The following is a 27,263-nucleotide window of genomic DNA, read 5'->3' on the forward strand; positions in this document are numbered from 1 at the left end:
ATCTTTCTCTTTTATAAGTTCACATATTAGAATGTGAGTTATTATTTAAATAATTTATTAGGGACATAATTTCAAGTGTATTGTTAGCTATAGTTTCAATAAGAGTAATTTTGGTTTTCTTAAAAAAATATGTATATTTAATACATTTCCTGGTAGAAGGCCTCCAAGTGAGCATTTGAGGTAGACTAGAACCACAGAGAGGCCTGGAGAATTTGCCACTGCTGTCTAATTGTTCTGATACAGCAAATAACTCCTGAAGGCTATGCACATGTCGTATGTGTACAGCTTCCTTTTACATTGACAGATAGTTAGTTCTTCAATGGAATCAGTCTTGATAGATTAAAGTATAAAGGTAGTTCTAAGAATTGTTTAATAAAAGTAGATTTAAAGCTTTTTTGTGTTGTGTTATTTTATAAAACTATTCACTTATAATTTGATGTCACTTCTTTGTTCTTAGAGTTTACTCGTGTCAATATGGGTGTTCATAAAGCATTGCAGATATTAAGGAACAAAGTGGACTTGCAGCATTTTTGTGGATATATCACCATGTTGAATGCTTCGAGCCAACTTGCAAACAGAAAACTCAGTGATGCTTCTGATGAGAGAGGTTAGCCAATAGTTGAGTTCTTTGAATTAAGGTAATTGGTATTGAGGCAGTCACAATCTTAATATTTAAAAAGCAAGAAAACTTTATTATTTAAGATTTAATATTTTTTCACCGAAAGATGAGAAAATACTCTGACATCATTTGAACAAATACTAGTCATCGAAATGGAGAAAATACTCAGTGCATAACTAACGGAGTGTCGATGACCTGGGGTCGGAATGCAGAGGAGTTATTAGGTTGTGCCTCTTTATTGTCCTATCTATGTTTATAGGCTTTAAATGTATGGGATGATGGTTTCAGAATTTTAGTTTCTTTGTAAAAATGTTTCCAAAATAGAATTAACAGTTTTCCCCTGCCAAGCTTTCTCTTTCTGTGAAAGGCACCATTGTCTCTGTTACCCAGGCTTAAATCGTACCTTTGTTTCATCTTATTTTTTTCCACTCTGTCCAGTTAGTTTCCAAGTTCTGTGAATTAGTCTTTAGAAATGTCTCTCATATCCATTTCTCCCCTTCTCTCCTTTTTAATTCTCTATGACTGCCAGTATAGTCTGAGCCCTGGTCCTTAAAACATGTGTCATTGCAGTCATTTCCTGCCTAGCCACCTTCTTTTGATCTCCAGTTTATCCTGCACGTCGACAACAGCTGATTTCCCTTGGACTACTTTTTCTTTCTTTTTAATGTAAAATTTTATTTTCAAATTACCTTTTCATGCTTACTGATTATTCCGCTCTCACATATTTTGGCTTGTATGTGGCTTTGCTTGCCACGGTGGCGGCTCTGGTCCATGACTCTAGGAAGCCTTTTAATTCAAGTGTCTACCATTGATTGACAGTATTCCCTGAGCCTCTTAGTTTAAAACCCTGAGAAAACGTTGATTGCTAGCCATTCAGTGGACTGAGTTGGCTCCACTCCTGGTCCATTTACTTTTGGCCAGAGGATTTGGGTAACTTCTAACAGTTGGCTGCCAAGCATCACAGGGGCATTTTCCAGAGCGGAGGTCTGTGGGTTCGGCAGTAATTTCAAAGCAGGTCTGTTCTATCTGTCATGTTTTACTTCATTCATCCACAAATGTTTATGGACTATCTGCTTGGGTGCTGGAGATATTTAAATTTGTAAGGCCTAAGGAATAATACCCTACAGAGCAAGTGAGTCGGCCTGCTGTGCAGTGTTAAAAGACTGCAGTGGGGTCTGCTTCAAGCGCTGAAGTGGGACAGAGAAGGCGCATCTCAGCCCAGCTGCACCGTCAGAGAAGGCCTCTTAACGAAGATAAAGTTTGAATTGAAATGTGAAATATGAAGAGTTAACTACACAAAAGATGATCCTTGTTTGTTTGGAGGGTAGCAACCTGTCAGGCAGAGGGTGTCCGGGAATAGAGTAGCTTGTCTTGGCCAAAAGAAAGGATTTGTTGGCTAGTAGTAGATGAGAGTAGAGACGTGGGTAAGCTCTAGGACGATCTTATGTGCTGAGAGAGATGGGAAGTCAAAAAAGCATTTTGAAGAGGAACGATTTAATCCAACTGAATGTTTCCATGGAGACAGAAATGACTTCAGTAATGGTCTAACTGGACAACTAAATTTGTGCTCTGCTTTTGAATCCTCGTTTCTTTAGACCAGGGTTTCACAGCCTCAGCATTATTTATGTTTTGAGCTGAATAATCCTTTGTTTTGGGGACTGTCCTCCTCACTGTAGCATGTTTGCCATACCTAGATAGCTGTAGCATTTCTTTCTCCATTTATGACGACCAAACCTGTCTCCAGACATTGCCTAATGTCCCTTGAGGGACAAAATTGCCTCCTAGTTGAGGACCACTGCTTTAGGCTAAAGACGGTTCATTGTTTTCCATTGTCGTTTCTGTTGCCTATAGTCCTCTTTCTGTTAAGACTGACTTATTGCCAGGTTATACCAAGCACTAGAATCCTAACAGTGTGTCTGTCCTTTAATTATAAGGAGAACCTGATTTGGCTTCCAGCTCAGATGTAAATGGGAGCACAGAGTCATTTGAAATGGTCATTGAAGAAGCAGCTATAGATTCAGCAACTAAGCAAAACTCTGGTAAGGTTTTAAAAATATTTGCAATTTTAGACTCATTCCTGAGGTTCAACTCTTTTGCTAAGTCATTTGGATATCATTTGTCTGCTCTTATTACCCAGTGGACCTTTTAATAAGTATTTTCTAGGAAACATTTTATATATTTAGAATAATAATTAAAGTATTATAAAATGTGACCTGAGAATAATGATGTAAGTTTCATTTTTTTCCTCTTTTAAATATTTTGGTTAATTTTCTCATTTTGTAGGTATCTTACAGTTTGAGTGAAAGACCACTTTGAGCATGTGATAAAAACTAGTACCTTCTCAGAAGCATATACATACTCAAAAAAACACACCATCCTTTCCTATTTGAGAGATCCACTGCCTCCCCTCCCCTCGAGTGCTCTCCCCATCTAAACCCACTGCTGAGTGTCAGTGGGGATGGGAGGAGCCTGTGAAAACCTCTGGATCTAAGAAGCCCTGGTCGGTGCTAACACGTAAATACAGATACACGTAGTTAATAAGTTTATTTATCCTTTTGTAGTTGCCACAGCGGAAGCAGATTGGGTTCCTCTCGAGCTGTGCTTCGGAATTCCACTGTTTAGTTCTGAGCTAAACCGGAAAGTTTGTAGAAAAATTGCTACACATGGCCTTTGCAGGAAAGAAAGGTGGGAGTTCATATTCATTGTCACCTTTTCATCTACGAGACTTTTAAGCTCTCAGTGATAGTTGCTATGTCTCACTTTCTTTTATTTCACACATGGTCATAGTATTTGCCTGTGTATATTTGTTGATTGAATAAAGGTTGTTAGTTTAAGGGTTTTGCTATATTTTCAGAATTAAACTTCAGTACCTCAGAGATTGGGCACATGTAAACATTTTGGGTATGTGTTTTGGTTAATTATAATTATATTTGCTTAATTTCCCAGATTTGGTGAGGGTATGGTAAAATGGGAATGTTTCTGGTATGAATCTAGTTTAATCTGTAAATGTCTGTAGAGAATTTCTCGTGTGGACTTCTCTTAGTCTTAACATATACGCACTCAAGTTATGTTAACATTAATAATGATGATTATGTCTTGCGGTGGAATTGTGACCAACTTTCTAAATTTTCCTCAACTTGCACATTTTCTCAAATGAGCATGTATTACTTATAGAGATAACGTAGGTCTTAGCTTATGTGCCAACTCTGATCCATTGGTAGTAGCTAAGAGGCAGTATCATGAAGGTTATGAGACTGGGTTAGAAAAGGGCATCATTGAATTTGATTGTTGTAGTGGGGTGGCTTGGAGAGGTGATATCCACAGATATCTTTGACTCATTTATTTGAGAATACAGCATTGGATAATAAATAATTCATTTAATTTGCTTAATGTATCTTATACCAAAAGACTAAAAGTACTCAAGATTGCCACTATAATTATTACCAATTTACATATATAAAACATATTAATTTGGTGGGTCGATGTTTGTTAAAACCGTCAGACTTTTGATTGGGGTATATGTTAAAATTCATTTTAGAATTTGAAGTTTATGTCATAATTGCCATCTCTTAAAGTACGTAAACTTTTATTCAAAAAGTTTTTGATTTAATGTTTCTATCCACAAACGGTTTTAACTTCTTTAACAATAATTTTTCAATTTTGGTTATACATGATGTTTTACTTCAAAATGGTTTTTTTTATGTACGTCCACATTATTCAGAGGCAAGAAATTTCGTTGATGAGAACCATTGAAATTATTTAAAATTTTCATTTATGTAATTAGGATGTATATGCACGTATAAATACATTTAAACTTCTAAAATTAAACTCTTGTAAGAGATATTAGTTCTTGTCATTATATTTGTTTTAAAACTCCACCCCCTTTTTTTTCAGCCTTCAAAACCTCTTACATTCCAGTAGAAAACTCTCTCTACAAGTCCTTAACTTTGTTCACTCATTCCAGGTAACAAACCCAAAATATTTAAATGGTATTTGTATAGAGCTTTATAGTATGCAAAACACTTCCATATTAGTTTTGAGTTCCCACAGCAGTAAGACATGAAATAAGCATTAATTTAAATTTATAAATGAAGATGCTGAGATTTAAGAAATGTATTGACTTGCACATGGTTTCACAGGCCAGATCTTCCGTGTCTAAAGCTTGGACTCTGTTCCGTGCAGTGCTGCATGTAACAGATGTGTTGAGCATCTGCTGAGGGCCATGCAGCATCCTAGGTGCTGGTTCTTGAGTCTGGTGCATTCCGTGAATAACCGCATTAAGTTGCACTGCTGAGAGGGGCTTGTCTCTTGTGGTAATGAGAGCTAGTGCTCTGGACCTTGTGTACCCATCTGTCTGTCCGTCCATTCCCACCCAGCCCCCCAACCCTTCAATCCCCCAACCCCCTGCAAGGCAGAGAAAGGATATCCTTAACTTGATTTGTAGATAAACCTTTAGAATTAAATCTTTCTTTTCAGAATATCTGATCCAACATTATGAAATCAATATTTTGGAGTTTTGTTTCATTCATTTCTTTCAATGAACACTGGGGTCTACTCTGTGCCAGACCCTTGGCCAGGTGCTCAGAAACAGTGATGTCTAAGATGCTAATCAAGCTCATAGTGGTATGAGACACTGGTCGATCACACAATGAAATGCATAAGGAATTGCAGATTGCAGTAAATATTCACAGGAGCCACACTCCTCCAGATCTGGTGGAATCTAAAGGCAGGCCTAATTCAAATAGGTAGAGATGACATACAAGCTGAAACCTAAAGGATGGAAAAGAGTGCTCCAGACGGAGCTTAGCAGATACAAAGGTCCTGTGACAGGCAAACATCTGTGTACAAGAAAACAGAAGGGTGGTGGGGCAGAAGCCTTAGGACAGGGTAGTGAAGAAGGGAGGGGAGGGCCTTCTAGAATATGTCAAAGAATTTGTATTTTATGTTGATTACAGAGAGAAACTATTGAAGACTTTTAAACGGGGAATGACATTATTTCTAATTAATTGTTTGAAAGCTTAGTTACTGTTTAGAGAATAGATTGCAAACAAACAAGCACAGAAGCTTGAGGACTGTCAGTTTGGAGACTTGTAATAGCCCAGGCCAGAGGTGTTGGTAACTGAGCACCCTTTTTCATTAAAACAAAGCAAAACAAATTTTGCCTGTATCCATAATAAAGGTTTGTTTATCACACATGCATACTTTATACCAATAAATTATATATATTATAAAACACAAAGATAGAAGTTTTAAAAGGATGTAATAAGTGGATACAGGAGATACAAGATTTTAAAATTTTCATCATGCCATACCCCACTTTGGAATGAGCGCCCCACTTTGGAGACAACTGGCTTAGAGTAGGGTTGGCTGGTGGCTCAGTGTGGACAGTGAGTGGGGCGAACTAATTTGGGATACATGTTGGAGGTAGATCGACAGAATTTGGTGATTAATTAAATGTGAGGGTGTGGCAAGAAGGGAACTAAGAATGATTCTCGTCTCTCCAGCTCGATGCAGGGAATAGGGAAGGCTGGGGAGAATCAAATGTGGGAAAATTAGTTCAGTGTGGACGTGGTAAGTGTGGCGTTTATGGAGCAACATCCAAGAGCAGATGTGCGGTGGATGTTTGAACCTGGAGTTCTGGGGAGGGGTCTGTGCTGAATTTGTGAATTTGAGAGCCCTGGGAACTGATGGATGGCTCTGGTGCTTAGCTTGTGTGAGAGGGTTTTTACAGATTGTCTGGGAATTAACTTTTTCTTATCTGATAGTTTAATCATAGCTTATTTATTTCACAGCACTCATAGTCACATGAGTTAGTCACTTTTGCATATATTAATACCTGTCGTTGATCATTTGGGGTTTGTGAGGTAGGTCCTTTCCTCTCCTGTCGTGCTACATATTCCGTAAACATATCTCAGGTATTCAAGGTCTGTATTTCTTATTAGCTATATTAAGTGGTTTGGTAAAGTGTTGAATACAGAAGTTTTCTCTTGTTTCTTGTTCTTTCAGGAAGGTGCTTCAACACTGGACATTCATACAGAGGCCAGTTTTTCAAGTCTGCTTTCACAGTCATCTTATGCTGATTTGGGAGTTCCACTTCCTGCAAAGAACTTAATATTTAAAGATGGCATCTTATCAGAATGGAGTGGACGGTCACCTTCCTCACTTGTTATTGCTAATCTCCATTTGCAATAATTTGGTTACGCCATTCGTTGCTCACACTCTCTGCCTTTTTTCTTTCTTAACATTAGCTTTATAGTGGCAGCCACTAAAAAGCATCCTGCTGCTGCAGTGCAATTCATGCTTAACTGATGTTAAAAGTTTGGGGAATATGTTCATGTTCTGGAAGTTTCCTCATCATTGCACCTCCTAAAGCAACAAAGAGCTTTTTAGCAGTCTGCACTGTATTTTTTACCTTGAGACAATCTATTTCTTTTATAAAACTGAGGATATACTTTATAGGCTTTACGATGACTGTTCTGTTTATAAGCAGTCACTATGAATATTGCAGTGGTAATTTTATATGTTAGTTTATCAGACATAAATCTTGTTTAATTTTATATTTTGTTACCTACTCTTTAGAGGATCGTGGGAAGAGGTGGCACTCTTCCTCTGAAAGGCTTCTTAGTACTTAAAGTAGCAAAATTGTAAAACAATAAACATCCACTGCTGAGAGGTGATAGGAGGGGGCATTAAGGATTCCCGTGGATGTCTGTAAATTCTGTATATCATTTGGACGTGGTCAAAAGTATGTAAATCAGCATAGTTGTGTATAACTTAACCTTGATTTGTAAGGTCTTAACTCAGACTCTGACTATACATTGACATCTCATGAGAAGCTTTGGAAAACATCCTATTTTTAAACAACATTTATATGTGGACTTCCATTGTCAGTCACTTTGGGCTTTATATTTTCATAGAGTCTTTATGGAAAAATAGAATTTATTTTCCACTCTTGTAACTGTGGCTGCTGCATGTTTTCATTGTGATTTATTTTTTGTTCAGTAGCTTTACCAATGAATTGTTACGAAACTGAATTTGATGTTTTCAAACCAAGGATTGTGATTTTAGGTTAGAATTATATAATAGAAACATTAAGGCTGTATCTTCCAATCAGAATAATTCAGTGAAAAATCTACTTTGAAGACATATTCTTAGGCAATTTGGATCTTAAATTTATGTGGATAGTTTTGAAGGAAATGATAAAGAAAAATTGAGTAATTTCAAAATGTTTCTTGAGCCATTAATTCTTTTAGTGTCTCAAGTGTTAATTAGAATAATCGAAATCACTTTTTAGATTTTTCAAGTTACCTTGGGAAGTTTGTGCCGTGTTATAGTTTAGTTTAGCTCTTCTCATAGGATAATGGTTTGCTAGTTTAAAACTGTAACCATACTGACTGGTCAAACAACATATATCTAAAACACTTAAAGCATTAGAAAATTTGGGAATGTTATAACTTAAACATTTTTGCTGATAATTTTTGTTATTTAAAGAACAGATATTTGTAGATTTAACATACTTCTGGAAATATATGCCTTTTTTAAAAAAAACTGTTACATGACCATGCATTCAACACCATGACCTACCTATAGAGTTGAATATTTTGGAGCAGTATACCTGTGGCACAGTCCGTGCTGTGTTTGAGGTAAATACAGTAACGTTTAATTTTCTACTTTCTCTTTTAAGAGGTAGAAACCAAGTGTATGCTATAAATGTTTGTCTATAAAAGGAAAAATACTAATATTAAAATGATTTCTTAGACTGTGAATCACTCATTTATTTTTCCAATAATTGATATTGTACATTCCTAGTGCTATTAGGTATGTATGCAACTTTTACAGTTTTCAACCGAACGTTGTATTTCATTTGATCAGGACTCCTTAATCTCATTTTCATTAGCTTTGTTTGAATTAACTGTAGTTATTTTATTTATTCCTCTGTTAACAATCTAAGCTTACTGTAGTGACATGTACACTAATAAAGAATCAAATATTTGTAGTTGTTGGCAGTGAACCAAGTCATTGGTGAATTTAAAACTTAAAATATGGGAGTGATTTGCTGCTACATTTTTTTTGTTTTTTTTTCCCTTGAGAGAGAATGGAGGAAGAGATAGAACCTAATAATGATCATGCAGTTTAGGGAAAGTATTGAAAAGGCATGTGGCCAACTCTGATTTCTCTTGTGAATAAGGAAAGATTCTGATTCCTAGCTGAAGACCTCTGATAAGGAGGGATAGAGCTGTTAGCAAAATGTGAAGGCTGCTTTTTGCTTTGCCTTATGAATTTGGTTTTGTTTCATTCATACATTAACTCATGTAAAGATGCATCTTTTAAATTTTATAAGTGTTGACCTAGTTCAACAAAAGATAAATTTAAAATATAAACTTTATTATTTGCCAAAGAACATTTATGAAAGAATTTTTATCCATTTTTTTTTTTTTGGGCAGATATTTGAAGTGATTTCATTGGTTTATTCTAACCCCTTTCCCTCCCCCTTTAATGTAGCTTAAATCCTGGCAAACATTCCTTAGAAACCAAGAGAAAAATATCAAATTTAGTATGATACAGTTTCACCTCTCAAGCAGGTCTAAAGAAATGCAAATTTGTCATTAAAAAGTATATGATCATCTGAGTTCCTTGATTTCTTTCTTTTTAAATATGTAATCAGATAATTTTATATTTTTTGGAATATCAGTTTCTTTTATTCAGTGTTTTCAGTTGTCTCTGCCATTCATCTTTCTCTTTTATGTTCAGTGTTTCAAATACAGTTTGTGTTTAAAGATTTTAAAAGTACCAAAACTGTATATACAGTGGGTTGTTTTCTGGTATGATGTTAATATTATACAATGACATGTATAAAGTGTTGTCAATTTGATTATTGACAGATATAATATGTTTACAAATAAACTGTGGTGTTGCTCAAATTACTGAGACAATGTATATAATCTGTAAGTCCCTTTCTTAATTTTAGATAGAGCTGTGCTGCTGTAGCTTTCCTATATGTTTTTTTTTTAAACTTTTTATTTTATAATTCATGTTTACAGAAAAATTAAAATATAGTTAGAGATGTTCCCTATACCCTTCCCTGAGCTTCCCCTAATATTAACACCTTATATAAACTATGGCACATCTGTCAAAACTCAGAAATCAACATTGATACAATACTATTAACTGCACACTTTCCTTGGGTTTTACTCGTATTTCCACTAATGTTCTTCTGTTTCAGGATCCAGGCCAGAATACTGCATCAGACATATTTACTCGTAAATGCCTCCTTGATCTTCTCCAGTCTGTGACAGTTTCTCAGTCTCATGACCTTGACTCTATGAAGGGTACTGCTTGGTTATTTTGTAGGCTGTCCCTCACTGGGTTTGTCTGATGTTATCTTGTGACTATTTGAGGTGATGCTTTATCAGGGAGGATAACACAGAGGTGAAAAACCCTTCCACACTGTATCGTATCATGGGGCACATGATGTCAGCAGGCATTACCAGTAATGTTTATTCTTTCATTGGTTTAAGGTGGTGAAGACCTCTGATACTTTTAGGGAGGGATAATCTGTATTTTTTAGAGCTGTTAGCAAAATAAAAAGGCAGCTTTTTGCTTTGCTTTATGAATTTGGTTTTGTTTCATTCATATGTTAACTCATGTAAAGATGCATCTTTTAAATTTTGTAAGTGTTGATCTAGTTCAACAAAAAATAAATTTAAAATATAAACTTTATTATTTGCCAAAGAACATTCATGAAAGAATTTTTATCCATTTTTTTCGGCCGATGTTTAAAATGATTTCATTGGCTTATGCTGTCCCCATTTTTCTACTGTAAAGTTATCATTTTTCTGCTTTTCATACCCTTTCTTTGTAAGTGAATCACTAAGTCTAGCCCACACTCAAGGGGAGGAGGCAGTATTTATACACATAATTAGACTTTTTCTTACAGATTTATTTGTTCCTTTCTCCTATTTATCTGATCATTTACTTATATTAGTGTCTCTGATCTTGGCTATTTTATACTTTGGGTTAAAATCCAATATTATTATTTTGTTGTACAAACTGTTTCAGCTTGGGCTAGTGGGAGCACTTTGAGGTTACTCCTAAGTCCTGTTGATAGGCCATCTCTTTTTTTTAAGGCCATGTTTCCTTTTTTTTTTTTTAAAGACTTTGTAGCAATAGAAGTATTATCTGGAGAAAGACCCAGGAATGAGCTATTTCTCCAAGGAATCCTGGTTATTTTTATTAGAGAATAGTATTTAGAAACCAAAGTCGGGGTATTGAGTGTGTTTATTGCTGCTGCTTACACACCACAATGAGCTGAGAGATATAAACGTGTACTAACCACTATATTGGTATACAATGCAGTAATTATTTATAGATCTGTCTATGGGTGTACACCAAGTTAAACTAGCTCTTCATCCACCACAAGGGTCATTCTAGTCTTGCCTCTTTGCTTATCTATAACTTTTAAAGTGGGAAACCTGGCTCTTTTTATCTATAATTTATTTGCTTATTTGTTCAGCCCTAGAATGCTTATAAAGTGATTTCAGAATAGTTAAGCTGTACCCCTGTGAAAACCAGATTGACCAACTAGAGGATAGTGTTTAAGTACTTAGAGTATCCACTAAAAACACCATTTTCCAAAGTAACTTAGTTCAACTTTTATTCACCACTCCCTTCATCGAGGTTATGTCATGCATTGGTAAAACATTCTTTGTCACACTGCATTCCATCTGGGCTCTTTTGACGTCCCAGTTGATTGTTTCATATAGTAAAATTTACCATCTTTGGGCTTTGACTAGTGCATAGTCGTGTGTCCACCATCTCAGTACTATTCAGAACAGTCCCATCACCCTAAAAATTCTTTGTACTCAATCCCCCACCCCACCCCTGGCAACCATTTATCTGTTTTCCATTCCTATAATATAATATTTTTTTCAGAATGTCATAATACATGGTAGAATTGTACAATTTGTAGCCTTTTGAGTCTGGTCTCTTCACACCCTAAAATGCATTTTAAATGTGTGTGTGAATCAGTAGCTCATTTCTTTCCATTGCTGACTACTTCATTGTATGGACATGTTAAGGTTTTGTTATTTAACATTCACTTACAGGTTTTTAATATGAACAAAAGTAGTTTTGCTTGGATAAATGCCTAGGAGTGGAACTACGGGGTCGTTGGGTAATGATATATTTTATAGGAAACTATAAAATGTATGAAACAAACCGTCTTCCAAAGTGACCGGGCCGTTCCGATTGCCCGAGCGACAGCTCCTGTTGCAGTGGTATCTCCTTGTGGTTGGAATGTTCATTTCCCTAATGAAAAGTGATGTGGTTCACCTTTTCATGTCTTATCTGCCACCCGTTTATCTTCCGTGAAGTGTCTGTTCAGATTTGTGGCCCATATTTTAAAAATTGGGTTTTATTGTTTAGTTTTAAGAGTTCTGTATGTGTTTTGAATCCAAGTCCTCCTTCAGATACGTGTTTCGCAAACATTCTCCCATTCTTGTTTGTCTTTTCATTCTCTTATTAAGTGACTTTTAAAGAACAAAAGGTTTTAATTTTGATAGTCTTATTTATTAGTTTTTTTATTTAATGGATTGCACTTTTCATGCTGTTTTCTAAAAGCTCATCACCAAACCTCCAAGGTCATACAGACTTCCTGTTCTGAAAAGTATTACAGTTTTATGTTTAGATCTTTGACCCATTTTGAGCTAATTTTAAAAATATTTGAGAGACGCGTCAAGGTTTATGTTTGCATATGAACAACCAATCAAAGCATCATTCTCGAAAAGACTATCCTTTGAATTGTCATTACACTTCTATCAAAAGTCAGTTGGTGACACAGCAGATGGTGGTTGTCTGAGGTGGGCCTGGGGGCGGCTGCAGGTGGGCCTGGGGGCGGCTGCAGGTGGGCACAAAGCATCTTTTCGGAATGCTGGACATGTTCTAAAGTTGAATTGTAGTGATGGTTTTACAGCTCTTAAGTTCACACGCACGAAATAATCACATCGTACACTTAAACCGAAGGGATTTTATCACATGTAAAGTACACTTCAATAAAGCTGTTTTTAAAGATCAGTAGACATTATTTGTATGGGTCTCTTTCTGGCTCTCTGTTCTGTTCCGTTGATTAGGGTGTCTGTCCTTTACTGCCACACTAAATTAGATGGTGGGAGCCCTCCAGCTTTGTAATTTTGTGTTATTTTTGTTTTTGGCTTTTTTTTTTTTTAATTATTTTTGCTCTTTTACTTCCTTCGCCTTTCCATCTGTATTTTAGAATCAGCTTGTCAGTATCTGCACACAGACTTAAAGGATTTTATTCAAAACGATATTGAATCTGTAAGTCGAAGAGGAGAAATGACATCCTAACGTCTCTCTGATTTGCACTGCAGGTGTTTTCTCTGGGTCTGGACAGTGTTAGATGTGAGCAACAAGGGGGTCCAGCGGGCAGGCGCGGGCTGCAGGAGAGGCCCCCGGGGAGCCTCCGGCTCCCTGCACCAGCACCGTCATCACCGCAGCAAAGTCGGAGCCGGGAAGGGAGGTCGCATCCAGCTGTCACTTACCCCTTCTTTTTTCAATCCTGTGCCTCTATCTCAGCTTTTCTGACTCAGTTTCTCCTTCATGTCTTAGCAGAGTGAGGAAGGGGTGGAATTTGGGAGATTCGATGTTCTCCCCCCCCACCCCCCACTTTTTAATGTAATCAGACCAGAGTGTGTTTTTTCTTTCACTCATCGCCCTCTCCCCTCCCCTTGGGCAGCCATCAGCTTGTTCTCCGTATGGTTCTGTTTTGTTCGTTTTGTCATTCTTTTTATGGCCGAGTAATATTCCATCATATATGTGTACTGCATCTTTATCCATTCAGCTATCATTGAACACTCACATTGCTTCCATATCTGGCAATTGTAAATAATGTTGCAGTGAACATAGGGGTACATGTATCCTTTCAAATTAGTGTTTTTGTTTTTTTCAGATAAATACTCAGAAGTAGTATTTCTGGGTCATAGTGGCAGCTCAATTTTTGAATTTTTGAGGCATCTCCATACTGTTTTCCATGGTGGAGAACATCTAATTTAGTGTGGCAGTAAAGGACAGCCTCATCGACAGTGTATGGGGGTTCCCTTTCTCCATGTCCTCACTAACGCTTGTTATTTGTTGATTTTTTGATAATAGCCATTCTGACAGGTGTGAGGTGGTATCTCATGGTTTTAACTTGCATTTCCCTGATCATGAGTAATGTCGAGCATCTTTTCATATGTCTGTTGGCCATCTGTATGTCCTCTTTGGAGAAATGTCTCTTTAGGTCTTCTGCCTGTTTTTTAATTGGATTTTTTTTTGGGGGGGGGAGGTGTTAAGTTGTATGAATTCCTTTTATATAAATTGGGTATTAATCCCTTATTGGGTATGTACCATTTGCGAATATCTCCCATTTGGTAGGTCGTCTTTGATTTTGTTGATGATCTTCACTGTGTAAAAACGTTTTCGTGTGATGTACTCCCATTCGTTTATTTTTGCTTTTGTTACCCTTGCCCGAGGAAACATCCCAAAAGACACTGCTGAGAGCAGCCTCAGAGTTTACCGCCCGTGTTTTCTTCCAGAAGTTTTAGGGTTAAAGGTCTTACAGCCTTTGATTGCTTTAAACCATTTTGAGTTATCTCTGTTTATGGTGTAAGAAAGTGGTGGAATTTCAGCGCTCTTTACAACGAACTCTATTTTCTGCTGAATGTCCCTTTGCTCTGCAAAGCCATTTGCCTGTCCCACCTACCTGCTTTTCATCTACGTGTACTGCGGTTTGGTGACAAACCTCTCTTAGTTTTGTCAGCGAATGTTTCTGTCTCTCATTCTTGTGGTTGTAAGGGGCGGTTGCCGAGGATGGAAATTGACCGTTTAAAATCAGAAATCCTCCCAGCCTTGTTTTATGTGCATGCATGTATATAACACTTTTGACTTCGGAGACAAGGAACTGCACCCTCAGCGGAAACCACGTGGTGGTAGGCGTAGTGACAGAGGTCCTGCAGTTTCAAAAGGGTGACATGAGTGTGAGCATGTCCCCGTCTGTCTCTAACTTGCATTTGCCTAGAGGGGCCCCCTCACCCTTTGTCTCAGACGTTCTTTCTGCTCAGTGTTGGCTGGGGGCTGCCCTGAGAAGACTGTGGCCCAGGCTGGAACGCCGAGGCCGGCCCCGCGGAACTAAGCTGGGGGGGGGGGGCTGCCTGATGACCGGCCTCTGTGCAGCCAGACGGCAAGTCCGTTCTTGAAGCAGCTGAGGGCTACATCTCTGTGCCTGCTACATTTACTATATAAAAACCTCTTATAAAGAAAAAAAAAAAAGCCAGCGTTTTTATCGCTGGCATTTGAAAAGTCACCGTCTGGGCCCCTGGACTGTCGGCACTGAGACTCAAACAAAGCGCTGTTAATTTAAATTTTGGCTCTGTTAGGGCTGCCCGAGTGGCTGGTTTCCTTTGCAGGCTCTTCTCTTCCAGTGGGTGGCAGTATTTCACTTTTAAAATTTTCCTTTCTCTTAGGGGATTCTCAACTTGCATGAGGACAGCAGGGATTTTATTTTCAAGAGGGAACAGCTCGTTTGTAGTCCCCCACCTTCACCTGCCACCCCCATTCCTGTTAACTTGGTCGAGTTCGCTTGGAAAACTACTTTGAGAACATCAGGTCTTACTTAGAACTCTAGGTTGATTATGAATACATTTCCAGGGGGTGGGAGATACTGAGCATCCTGACGCCTGACAATGATTTCGTTACTGATTCCTGTCCCTGAGGACTGGACTTGCCCTTCCGGTCCCTACGACTCTTCTTCAGTTCTCTGAGATACCTCCCACATCCTTCCAACAAAGCCCCATCATGACATAAGCTTCTGAACTGGGTCTAAGTCTCTTGTAACTGAGAGGGTTCTCTTTCATACGCTAGAGGTATGAAAGGGAAAAGGAAAAGTGAGAACAGGGACTCTCCCAGGCCACCAGCCCTTGTCCCTGTCACTACCCTCGTTCAGCATGCTTTCCATGACCCTGGATGCACTGTCGTCAGAATCCTTAACACAGGGCTCCGGACAATTGGAGTTCACCGTAACTGAAACATAATTGCCATCCCTGATATTGGGGCTGTAGTTAGGTTGTCAAACGTTTTCTTTGCAACAACCCTATGGTGGTGGCATCCACACGCCACAGAGGAGAAACCGAAATCCAAGTGGGTCAGCGAGTTGCCCAAGGCGACACAGCTGTCACATGCCCAGCCCGTTCTGTGTGATCATCAGACTCAGGCCGGTGCCATCACACCCCATGGAAGTCATGTGGAATGCTGCAGGACCAGGGCTCCAAGCCGGAGCCTCAGAATGTGGTGGAAACCCATTTCCCTCTCGGTGAAGGAGAGTCAAGGGAAGTAACGAGATGTGGCTGTCACGAAGTCCCAGTTTGAAGATGGCCATCATAGGAACCCTAGCCACAGATGCACTCTGTCTGCAAATGCCTTTGGTCTGGAGAAGAGGGTTATTCTCAATTCCCTACAGGGACACAGCGAGATATACGCGAGATGTGCATATTCCTGTAGCTATTTATCTCATACACAGCTTTACGTTTGGTTACGTCTGTTGTCAAAATTAGAATGTTCTTCCCCCCCCCCCAAAACAACGCATCTTAATTTAAACCAATGATTTTATTATGTGTGGGAACAAATGTGCCAAATAAATATATTCCAAGTAGCCATTATTTTTTAAATTCAAGTGAAAATCCAAACTAGTGAATATCTGCAAAGCAAAAATGACTCATATTTTGGAGAATTTGGGGCATCGTTGTATAAAGACTTATGCAACATACCCTGTAGGGGTCGGTTTCGGAAGACAGGCTGCATTAGAACCGGAGTTTGAGTGACAAGTCAGATATTTGGGATATATTAATGATCCTCACAGCAGTCTAAGACCAAATTTGCAAGTCATTTAGTTTGGCTAATTTACATGTAGTCTGGAATGGAGGGCCCAAATGATAGAATCTTCTTCGTTCTTTATTTCTTTTGTCTCCAAAATGGTTAATTGACAAAGAGAAGGAGAAAGTGAGCGCAGAGCACAAGAGCTGTGGGTTCAGGAGGCCTGGGCTCGAAATGCGGGTCCACCACAGTGGTCGCCATTACAGTTGCCCCCAATGTCCCATTTCTCTTCCGGCCCATGGCTCACTCTACTTCCCACCTCCTTAAAGTGAGACCTAGCTCACGCCTTGCTTTGGCCAATGAGATGTGAGCGAAAGTGATGCACGTCATTTTGGGGGAGAAGTCTTCGAGCCAGTGCACAATTTATTCATCCCCTTCCCTCTGTTACTGTCACAAAGGAGGTTGCAGTGGCAGAGGACCTATCAGCCTGGATCCCTGGGCTTAGGGCATTGTGGACCAGGCCCCCCCGCCACCCCCGCCAGCCTGTGGTAGAGGGAAGGCAGCTTGAGCAAGGAACCTTTGTTGTTTTAATCACTGAGATTTGGGAAACGCTTGTCCCTAATGCATACCCTGGTCTACCCTGACTGAGTCACCGTGTGGCCGTGGGCAAAGTCCTTACCCTCTCATCTGTCAGTTTCTCCCACCACCACTGTCAACAGTGGAGCCCCTGTGGTCCCCGATCTTGCCTCTCACCAGTTTCTGTAGGGGCGGGGAGGGGCCTGCCTCATATGGTGGGCATTTACTACCTTCCCTCTCCCTTTTTACCTTCCTTCCTTCTGCCTCGCCTTCTCTCCTTCCAAACTCCCTAATCCAGGGCCCGTGCCTTGCCAGGAGCCAGATCGAGCCCTTGCATTCTGCCACCTGCCAATTCCTGCATGTGTGTCCTGCAGACAGTCTGAACGCACTGCAGTTACCTGCGCGTCGTGATCTCTTGTTTCTGCGCCTTTGCACGTGCTGTGTGAAGCCTCCTTCCTCCCATCACCCAGCCTATGCCTCCAGGTTCCCAGGTCAGGGGCGGGAACGCGACCTTTAGGCTCTCGTGACACTTACCGCGCTGCACTGCATTTGCCTGTGTCCCTGTCTAGTCTCCTTGCCAGGTCATGAGTCCTTGGAGGTAGGATTGTCTTGTTCTCCCTCAAGGCCTAGCACAGTTCCTGGTGTGTGGCAAGGCTCAGTAAAGAGAGATGGAGGAAAGAGGGAGGGTGCAGGCTGGCTCTTGGTGCTGTTGGGGAACGCCATTAAGAAGCCGAACTCTGCTCCCGGCAGGAACACGATGGGGCCGTTGGGGGCGAGCAGCCTCCTTTGTCCTGGACGTCTCTTTCCTGGGACTGGGCCACCTTCTCATCTTAAAGCTTTTACTTTTATTTTTGGCTTCGGGTCTATGATGATTCTTGTCATAATCAGATCCCAAATTGCCACTTAGAGTAACATGGTCCTTATATTAGTTTCCTGGGGCTGCTGTAACAAATTAGCACAGACCGCATGGCTTAAAGCAACAGAAATTTGTTCTCCCCTGGTTTGGAAGGCTGCAATCTGCAATCAGGTGTCGGGAGGGCCATGCTCCGCCCACGGTCTCTCGGGGAGAGTGCCTCCTCGCCGCCGCTGGTGACCCCAGGTGTTCCTCGCCTTATGGCTGCATCATTTCAAGCTCCGCCTCCATCTTCACATGCCCTTCTCTCCTGCCTTCTCCTTTTCCCTTCTCTTACAGAGAAACTTGTTATTGGATTTAGGGCTCATCTTAACCCAGGATAAGCTCATCTCAAGATTTTCGAGTACAAGAGTCACTGTCACCTGCAGTGTCCTTTTCCATAGTTTTCATTACCTGCGGTCCACCGAGGTCTGGAAATATTACACGGAAACTTTCAGGAATAAACGCTCTGTAAGTTTTGCACCGTGCCGCGCTCCGAGCAGCGTGGCGAGATCTCGCGATGTCTGGCCCGTCCCGCCGGGACGCGAATCGTCCCTTCGCCCGGCGCCGCCACGTGGTCCCCGCGCCCTGCGCTGCAGCTGCTTAGCAGCCGAGCTGGGAATGAGACCGGCCGGCGTGGGCCCGAGTCACCCTCCTACCACTCGACAGTGGCCTCTAAGCGTAAGAGCAGGGATGCCCCCGCGGGGCCGGAACGTGCCTGTCACGGGGCATCGGAAGGTCAGGAGCGGCCTGACCCTACGTCACGCCGTCCGTCTGTCCGTCCGTGTCTCTCACGCCGCTTCGCTCCGTCGCGTGGGCGTTTTATCATCTCGCAGCATCACGGGAAGGGTGAGTACATTTTAACGGAGAGCGAGACAGAGAAAGGCCACCTTTCCATAACTTTTATTACAGGATGTCATCGTGCTATTTTATTAATAGCTGTTGTTGTTAAATCTCTTACTATGCCTGATTTATAAATTAAACTTTATGATAGGTATGTGTGTATAGAAAAAGCAGTATTTTAAGGTTCCGGTCTCTCTGCTTTTAGGCATCCACTAAGGGTCTCGGAATGTATCCCCCATGGAAAAAGGGGTTACTACTGCACATCCGTAAAGACCCGTTTTCCAAATAAGGTCACATTCACGGGCTCTGAGTGGACGTGTGTTCTGGGGGCCACCAGGCCACCTGCTATAGTCCTCACGATCGCTTTTCGGTGAGGTGAACAAATCAGACCTAATGCCCAACCCTACTGAGAAGGAGGTTAGATTAGAGCAGTATCTCCCCACATGCTGGGATGTGAAATTATTTTAGGTGCTGTATGAATAAGATGCTTTTAATAGTTTAAAGCATTTAATAGCTATATCTTTATTCTTAGGAAAATATAACAAGCACATTAAACGAGTGTTATCTAACAGATGTTAAACTGAAATATTTGTTCAAATTAAAAAGTGGCCCAAATAGAAGAAAAATATAAAGGCAGGTAGGACATGGGTATCATAAGTAGAAGTCATACATGAATGACTGTGGAAACATGGGATTAAAGGGAGGGACAAGGGGAGAGAGAGATCAGAGTCGTATATGTTGAGCATTTACTGGGTGTTTGGAGGCATACACCTATTCTCATTGATTTCCCATGACACTTGTAAAATAGGCATTGTGTGTCTATTATACAAATGCAGAAGTTTATTTTATGACCAGATCTGTCTGGCTCCCAAGTCTAATTTTAAAAAATTGTTTCTTGAATACCAATCTGCTAGTGATGAACTAACTTGGTTCTCATTTATCTGAAAATGTCATTTTTTTTTTTTTTAATTCATTCTCGAAGGGTATTTTTACTAAATGTAGAATTCTGGGTTAACAGATTTGTTGTCGTTGTTGTTTTTATCAGCACCTTGAAAGAATTGCCCTATTGGCTTCCGATAAGAGAAGCTTGTGGTCAAATGGTTTTTCCTTTGGATGTAATTTTTATCTCTGGCTGCTTTTAAGATTTTTTTCATATCTTTACCTTTCAGCAATTTGCCTCTGGTTTAACTAGTTGATTTTTCTTTGTATTTATCCTGTTTGTTATTTGCTGAGCTTCTTGAACCTATACATATGTGTCTCTTAACCAAATTTGGAAAATTTCAGCTATTATGTCTTCAAATATTTTTTCTATCTCATTCTTTTCCCTTTCCTCATTGAATTCCAACAACACATATGCGATAGCTTTTGATATTGTCCAAAAGCCCCTGAGACTGTGTTTTCTTAAAACTGTTTTCTGTTTTTTTTTTTTCAGATTAGATCATTACTGTTACTTTTTCTTCAGTTTCCTGACTTTTTCCTGTCATTTCCAATTTATTATTGAGCTGAGTTAGTGAATTTTTATTTCGGATTTTATACATTTCAGTTCTATAGTTTTCTATAATTTTGTTGTTTTTGTATAGTTTCCATTTCCTATATTTTCATGTATATGCAGTTATTCATATTTATATCAAACGTATTTTTCTGAAGTCTTGTTTAAGATCTTTGTCTGGGTTATCTCAGGGGTGGTCTCCATAAATTGTCTTTTCTATTAATATGGGTGACTTTTTCCTGTTCCTTCATATATTGCGTAACTTTGGATTATACTCTGGGCATTGTCAATGATAAGTTGTAGAGGCTCTGAATTCAGTTGTCTTTATTGAGAGAGTATCGGTTAAGTTTGCTTTAGCAGTCAGGTAACCTGCGAAATTCAGACTGCAGTCTCCCTGTGCCGGGGCAGCTGAGATTTCAGTTCAGATCATTTAGCTTTGGCTGGACTGGTTGGAGTCTGTCCCCATACATATTGTTCAGAGGTCAGCCAGAGATATGAGCGCCTGCAGAGAAGCTCATGTTCCTGGAAGAATAGAATAAGCAAGGGAGATGAAAACAAGCTGTTAGCTTCTAATGGGCGAACACGAGCGAATTAGTTTGGAGCCAGGGGACATCTGACATGGAGGATTGTGAACAAATGGGAACAGTGCTAGTTATTACATTCTCAGGAGCCAGACATAGTAATTACTATTCCTGTTGTGCATGAGTGGTTTCTCATTTTTTTTTGTATCCTCTTATTCTTAGACACAGTAAAGACATTCAAAGAATTCTTGTTAAATGAATTATTAGCCTTATTAAACCAAAGCATTTTTCTGAAGACCGATAAAAATGCAGGTATGATTTTTTCCAGAAATTGAGCAATAATCCTGCAGCTTGCTGTCCAATATTGTACAAGACCCAGTTCTTAAATTGCAAGAGATATAGAGTTACATAAATTCAACACCACCAAAATAATAATAATAATAATAATAATAATAATAATAATAATAAGTTCTTTGTGTGTGGTATGAGCTGAGGACACTGAAATGAGTGGGATTCTGTGTCCCCAAAGGTATTCACCCAAGCAGAGGAAGCACACATAGACGTGACCATAATACAGTGGGAAGGGTAGTATGATAGAGAAACTTAAAAAGAGCTCTGGAATACGTAGGAGGGAGTTGTGCTGGGAAGAAGGGAGAAGAGAGAGCCCAGCAAGAGTTTATGACAGTTGGGCTGGTGTTAAATAGGAATTTGCCAGAGGGAGGGCACAGGAGTATAGGTCACGCAGAGAGATGAGCGTGAGCAGACACATGGCAGCAACGGTGTTCACCATGTTAAGGTAATGGCTGGTTATCTGGACTTGCAGAGCATATGATGGCTCACGCTGTAACAACGAGAAAGAGAGGGGGCCGAATGCCTCCAGTCTTCTTATATATGAAAAATAAGAGTCACAAATATTCTGAATATCTGTAGAATCTTTGTTGCTCTTGTGTTCATGTCATTTGTAAGCAGGTGGAAGCTTTAAGGGCAGAGCTTATGCCTTATAAATCTTGACACCCCATGGGATAGATAGCCAGAAACAGGGGGCAAGTTGTTCTTTGAGCTCTTTTAGGGTAAGTGCCAGTCTTACTGATTCTAGTGTTGCACAGTCTGGCTGAGGGTCTGACTCACTGTTGGTGGTCAAGATATAGTCATGAAGTCGATATGAACAGTACAGGGCATTGTGAAAGCAAAAGAGACTAAGCCCCATCTTTGAAAACGAGAAGTATGAAACCAGAAACCAGATCTCTCAGAAAAGGGAGTCGCCACTAAGGACAGGGAAATGAAGCAAATCACTTAGGTCTAAAAGCACTTTGCTTCTTGAGTTTTTACGTTGCATATCCTTTCTCTGGGCCTTCAAGAGTGGTGAAGGAACCCTGGGAGCCACACGAAGAACTCGATAAATAAATCGGGTCGCAACAAAGTTCTTTTATTTAAACTCAACCATTGTATGTTTTTCATCGTTGTCTTTTTTATGTTTCCTGACCTTTTTTATATTTAAAGAGATAAGGATTCTCTTGTGAAATTGTTTTCCTTCAGAGCCCATCTCTCATCCCTCTGAAATGTAAACTTCTCTACTTGCTGAATATCTAGGTTTGTGGAGGATAATTCAGATGTTAAAAGTCATATAATCAATCTAGTGTAAGAGATGATAGTGAAAATATTCTACCCATTGTTAATCTCTTCAGTTGTATGCAAGTCATAAACAGAGGTTTTTTATTTGCATTTTTTTTTTCTGTTTAAGAGTTGTGATTTGTTTTGTGTGCTTAATGTAACCTTTGGTGTTTAAAAGAGATATTTATAATTGCTGTTTCATGCTGCAGAGGTTTTCAACAAATTACAATTACATAAAAGTATTTGGGACAGTTTCTAAGTTTAAACATATTGCCAAGTGTCATTTACCTACAGTACTCAAAAAATTCTTCTGATTTTTTATGTGTCTGGAGTCTATCAGTCTATGGCCAGGCCGCCCTGAACACACCCAATCCCATCTGATCTCAGAAGCTAAGCAGGGTCGGGCCTGGTTAGTACTTGGATGGGAGACCACCTAGGAAGACCAGGTGCTGTAGGCGTAAAAAATAAAAAATAAGGGATTGTAAGCTGACAAGGTCCTTGCAATCCGTGAGTTCAACCAAGGTTTGTCTCACCTGAAAAAAAAAAAAAGAGTCTATCAGAAGAGATATGAGAGCCTAATGTTGTGGTTCAACCGTAGCTGACCAGAATGATAGAAATCAGCGAATGAAAAAGAAAGTGTTTTCCTAAAACTAGGTTTTTCTCAGAAGGAAAGCAAAGCAGCAATACCAGTGCTGCTTCTGGTTGTCATGGTGATGATCTTGATAGTCTTTTCAAATCTGAAACGTATAGGAGCATGAGAAGTGCTTCATTAGACGTATGATCCAAGGACTCCATGCTCTCTGGGGCAGTATATTCTTGTTCCGGAGCTTTGGTTCAAGGGAGACAAGTCTTTCTTCTATGTACCTCACTCTCCCCCCATTACCATGTGTTCACCCACCAAAAGCCCATGCTTCACGTTGTTATGGAGGCTTCGTTACACAGGCATGATTGATTAAATTTTTGGCCATTGGCGATTGATTTAACCTCTAGCCCTTCTCCCCATCCTGGAGGTGGTAGGGAGAGTAAAAGTTCCAACCTTCTAATCACAGGGTTGCTTCTCCTGGCAACCAACCTCCATCTTTAGGTGACCCAGGGGCTTTCCCAAAGCCACCTCATTAAAATAACAAAAGACACCTTTATCGTGCTCATCTCTTAGGAAATTCCAAGGATTTTAGCAGCTCTGTTCCAGGAACAGGATGATGATTGAATGTATATTCCTTATTGTAAATCACAGTGTCATAAGCCTAAGATATTTAAACATAGCAGGATATATTTGACGAGCTAAAAAGAGCAGGCACAAGTGAGTTGAAGTGCATGCAGGGGAAGGGAAGTGGTTTTTTTTTTTTTTTTTTTTGGCAAAAAGAGGAGGGAGGAGGTATTTAGGCTGGCACGAGTAGGCAGAGATGTGGAATGGGAAGTGGCCTGGCCGGTTGGGTGCTCTGCTTAAACAGCACCCCTGGGATGGGCACTCCCAGGACAGATGCAAGAGAAGAGCTGATGTGACATGCCTGAGTTGAGTTTATTGATGAGGGGTGCTGGAGAGGAGGGGTGCATGGTGAGACTTTGAGACATGAGTGTGTGTCTTAGTCATTTTGGGCTGTACCATAGACTCGGTGGCTTAACAACAGAAATTTATTTCTCATGGTGCTGGAGGCTGGAAGCTTGGGATCAGGATGCCAGCATGGCTGGGTTCTTCTGAATTATAGATGGTCGTCTTCTCTTTGTATCCTCAAATGGCAGGAAGAGGGTGAAAGAGCACTCCAGGTTCTCTTATAAGGGCACGAATCCCAGCCCTGAGGGCTCCACCCTCATGACCTAATCACCTCCCAAAGACCCCGCCTCCTAACACCATCACATTTTGGGTTAGGATGTCAACATATGAATTCAAACATTCAAACCATCGCAACGTAGTTGACAGACTGCAAGAACACATGTGAGATGTCTCTGGAATATAGCTTCGCTTGAGAAAATACTGTACCTTTGACTCCCTTGTAAGAATTACAACACAGGTTTTATATCTTTTCTTCTGCTTCCTTCAAGCTTAAAATGCTCATGTTTCTTTAGTTTCTTAAGGTGGAAGCTTATGTTATAAATTTTAAATCTTTCTTCTTTTATAATATATTACTCGATGCTATAAATTATCTTCTTTCACAATATCCAAATTTTGATAAGTTGTACTTTCATTTCATTTAATTCAAAATATTTTTAAAATATATCGTGAAACTTATTCTTTGACCCATGACTTATTTAGGAGTGTTAATTTCCAAATATTTGGGATATTTTCCAGCTATCTTTCTGTTACATTGTGATCTGAGAATATACTCTATAATTTCTATTAAAAAATTTTTAAAGATGTGTTTCATAGTCCAGAATATGATGAATCTTGGTGAATTTTGCATGTGAATTTGAGAAGAATGTGTATTCTGCTGTTCAGTGGAGCATTCCACGAATGTGAATTAGATCAAGTTGACTGTTAGAGCTGTTCAGTTCATCTGTGTCCTTACTGATTTTCTGCCGGCTTGATCTATCAGTTACTGAAAGGCAAGTGTTGCAGTCTCCCAGTATAAGAGTGGATGTGTTTACTTCTCCTTTCAGTTCTACCCGTTCTTGCCTCATGTTTTTTGACATTCCTTTGTCAGGTGCACACGTATTTAGAATTGTTGTGTCTTTGAGGTAGGGACGTCGGTTTTGAAAATACTTGCCAAGTGACCTTGGTGAGTTGTTCAGTCATTCTGAGCTTCACTTTTCTTATCAGGAAAATGGGGATAGTAAAGCTTACTTCACAGATTGACGTAAAGATTAAATAAGGTCAAGTGAGCGCATCTGATGCATAGAAGGTGTACAGAATAGCATTCCCTTCAAGTCCTGCCAAGTACACACAGATCGACATCTTGTTAATATCATCTCCACAGTTGCAGTCACCTACCAAAATGTTCCCTTTTATGAAAAAAGGATACAGATTCATTTTTAAAGGTTTTCAGCCTTTCCATCATGCTTCATTTTTCTTTAGAGATTGAGAAGCAATCAAATTCCCAGAGCTAGTGTGTCCTGCAGGGGGCATGAAAGAGTCATAGATCAGCCAGAACCTCGAGCCTCTGGCTCCTCCCCGCTGTCTCTGTTTGACTATAAAAGGGAAAACCTGTGAGACTCTCTCTCAGAAGGCTTAGGTTTGGGGTTTGAGTAACTAGAAATCTGGGCAGATAATTACATTTCCTCCAATATAGCCCTATAAATTAACTTGTGCCAACTGAGACCATGCAATCTAGTTTAGAAAAATGATGAAATAAGTTTTTCTTTGAAGCAAAATAAAAAGTTTCTAATGAGAAGTTACAGGTAGTCACTCAGGCTGTACTCTCCCACCCTTAAATCATTGATCCAGCTGGGCCGTGCTTATGGGACAGCCCCGCGACCCTCTCCTCTCCCAAACCTCTTCAGGAAATTGGGAGACTCAGCTTCTGTGTGTGTGTGTGTGTGTTTGCGCGCGCGCGCACATGCGAGTGCATGCATGCATACGCCTAATATCTGAAATGAGCATTTCCAACAGCTCGTGAAACTCTCTTGTGCTCCTTCCTAACTAATGCCCCCCAGGGGGTAACTACTATTCTACTGTCTATCACCTTATTTTTGTGTATCTTTGAGTTCTGTGGAATCATGCAGTTTACACTCTTTTGTATCTGGCTGCTTTTGCTCATTAGTCTGTATGTTAGACTGAGCCACATTGTTGCTCGTAGTCATAGGTTTTTTTTTTTTTCCCCCAATAGAATTTATTTTTAGAGCAGTTTTAGGCTCACAGAAAAGTTGAGTAGATGGTACAGAGATTTCCCACATGCCCTCTGCCCCCCTCCCCACACGCACAGCCTCCCCCATTGTCAACATCCTCCACCAGAGGGGTATATTGATTTCAATCGATGAACCTACACTGACACGTCATTATCACCCCAAGTCCAAAGTTTACATTACAGTTCACTTTTGGTCTTGGACATTCTATGGGTTTGGACAAACGCATGACCTGTCTCCGCCATTAGAGCACCATCCGGAGTATTTTCATCGCCCTGAAAATCCTCTGCGTTCCTCCTATTCATCCTTTTCTCTTCCTAGACCCTGGGAGCCATTGCTCTTTTGGCCGTTGCCATAGTTTCACCTTCCCAGAATGTCATATAGTTGGAATCAAACAGTATGTAGCCTTTTCAGACTGGCTTCTCTCAGTTAGTGATATGCATTTACGTCTCCTGTATATCTCTTTTTAGTGCCAAATAATATTCCACTGTCTGGATGCACCACCTTTTAATTATCCATTCACTCACTGACGGGCATCTAGGTAGGTTGCTTCCAAGTTTTGGCAATTATGAATAAAGCTTCCGTAAACATCTACATGCAGGTTTTATGTGGACGTTAAGTGTTTAACGCCTTTGAGTAAACATCAAGGAGCACAATTACATTATTTTCTTTTTATTTCTATATAATATTCTATCGTGTGAATATAACACAATTCAGTTATCCTTTCTGTTGTGGATGGATATTTAGGTTGTTTCCAATTTTTAAAGATTACGAATACAGCTATTATAAACATTCTTAGATTATCGGCTGGCCCCAGAATTTGTCTATTTCTTTGCTAATGATGATGTCCTGTGCACTCGGTGGTTGGGGTTGGGAGATGCTCCGTGTGAGGATATATGTATGTATTCATAACAAATATGGAAGAAAGACCCATGACAATTACAGTTCTCGTTTCCGTAACTGATCGTGTAGGCGTAGCTGGTATTTACAGCTGCTTTCTTGCGCTATGCATTCTGTATTCCCTTCACTCTCAGCAAGCATCTCATAGCACTCACGAAAGAAAAAATTATTCAA

At 39.9% G+C, this 27,263-nt stretch overlaps 1 protein-coding gene and 1 non-coding gene across 2 annotated transcripts in view; both read left to right on the forward strand.

Annotated features, from left to right (window-relative positions):
• Positions 1–9,556, forward strand: part of FAM91A1 (family with sequence similarity 91 member A1) — a 36,438-nt gene extending 26,882 nt beyond the window's left edge. Inside the window, exons 20-24 of the mRNA XM_016166428.2 lie at positions 458–607; positions 2,554–2,658; positions 3,181–3,304; positions 4,514–4,583; positions 6,626–9,556. Coding sequence (XP_016021914.1) covers positions 458–607; positions 2,554–2,658; positions 3,181–3,304; positions 4,514–4,583; positions 6,626–6,811 — 635 coding nt within the window. The 3' untranslated portion in view covers positions 6,812–9,556. The remainder of the gene's footprint in view (positions 1–457; positions 608–2,553; positions 2,659–3,180; positions 3,305–4,513; positions 4,584–6,625) is intronic.
• A 13,195-nt stretch (positions 9,557–22,751) lies between these two features.
• Positions 22,752–22,870, forward strand: LOC118612113. The gene has a single exon (XR_004954791.1). It is a non-coding gene; the product is annotated as a 5S ribosomal RNA (ribosomal RNA).
• The last annotated feature ends 4,393 nt before the right edge of the window (positions 22,871–27,263 follow it).

The sequence above is a fragment of the Rousettus aegyptiacus genome, unplaced genomic scaffold (assembly GCF_014176215.1).
Source record: "Rousettus aegyptiacus isolate mRouAeg1 unplaced genomic scaffold, mRouAeg1.p scaffold_m13_p_15, whole genome shotgun sequence".
NCBI classification, from domain to species: domain Eukaryota; kingdom Metazoa; phylum Chordata; class Mammalia; order Chiroptera; family Pteropodidae; genus Rousettus; species Rousettus aegyptiacus.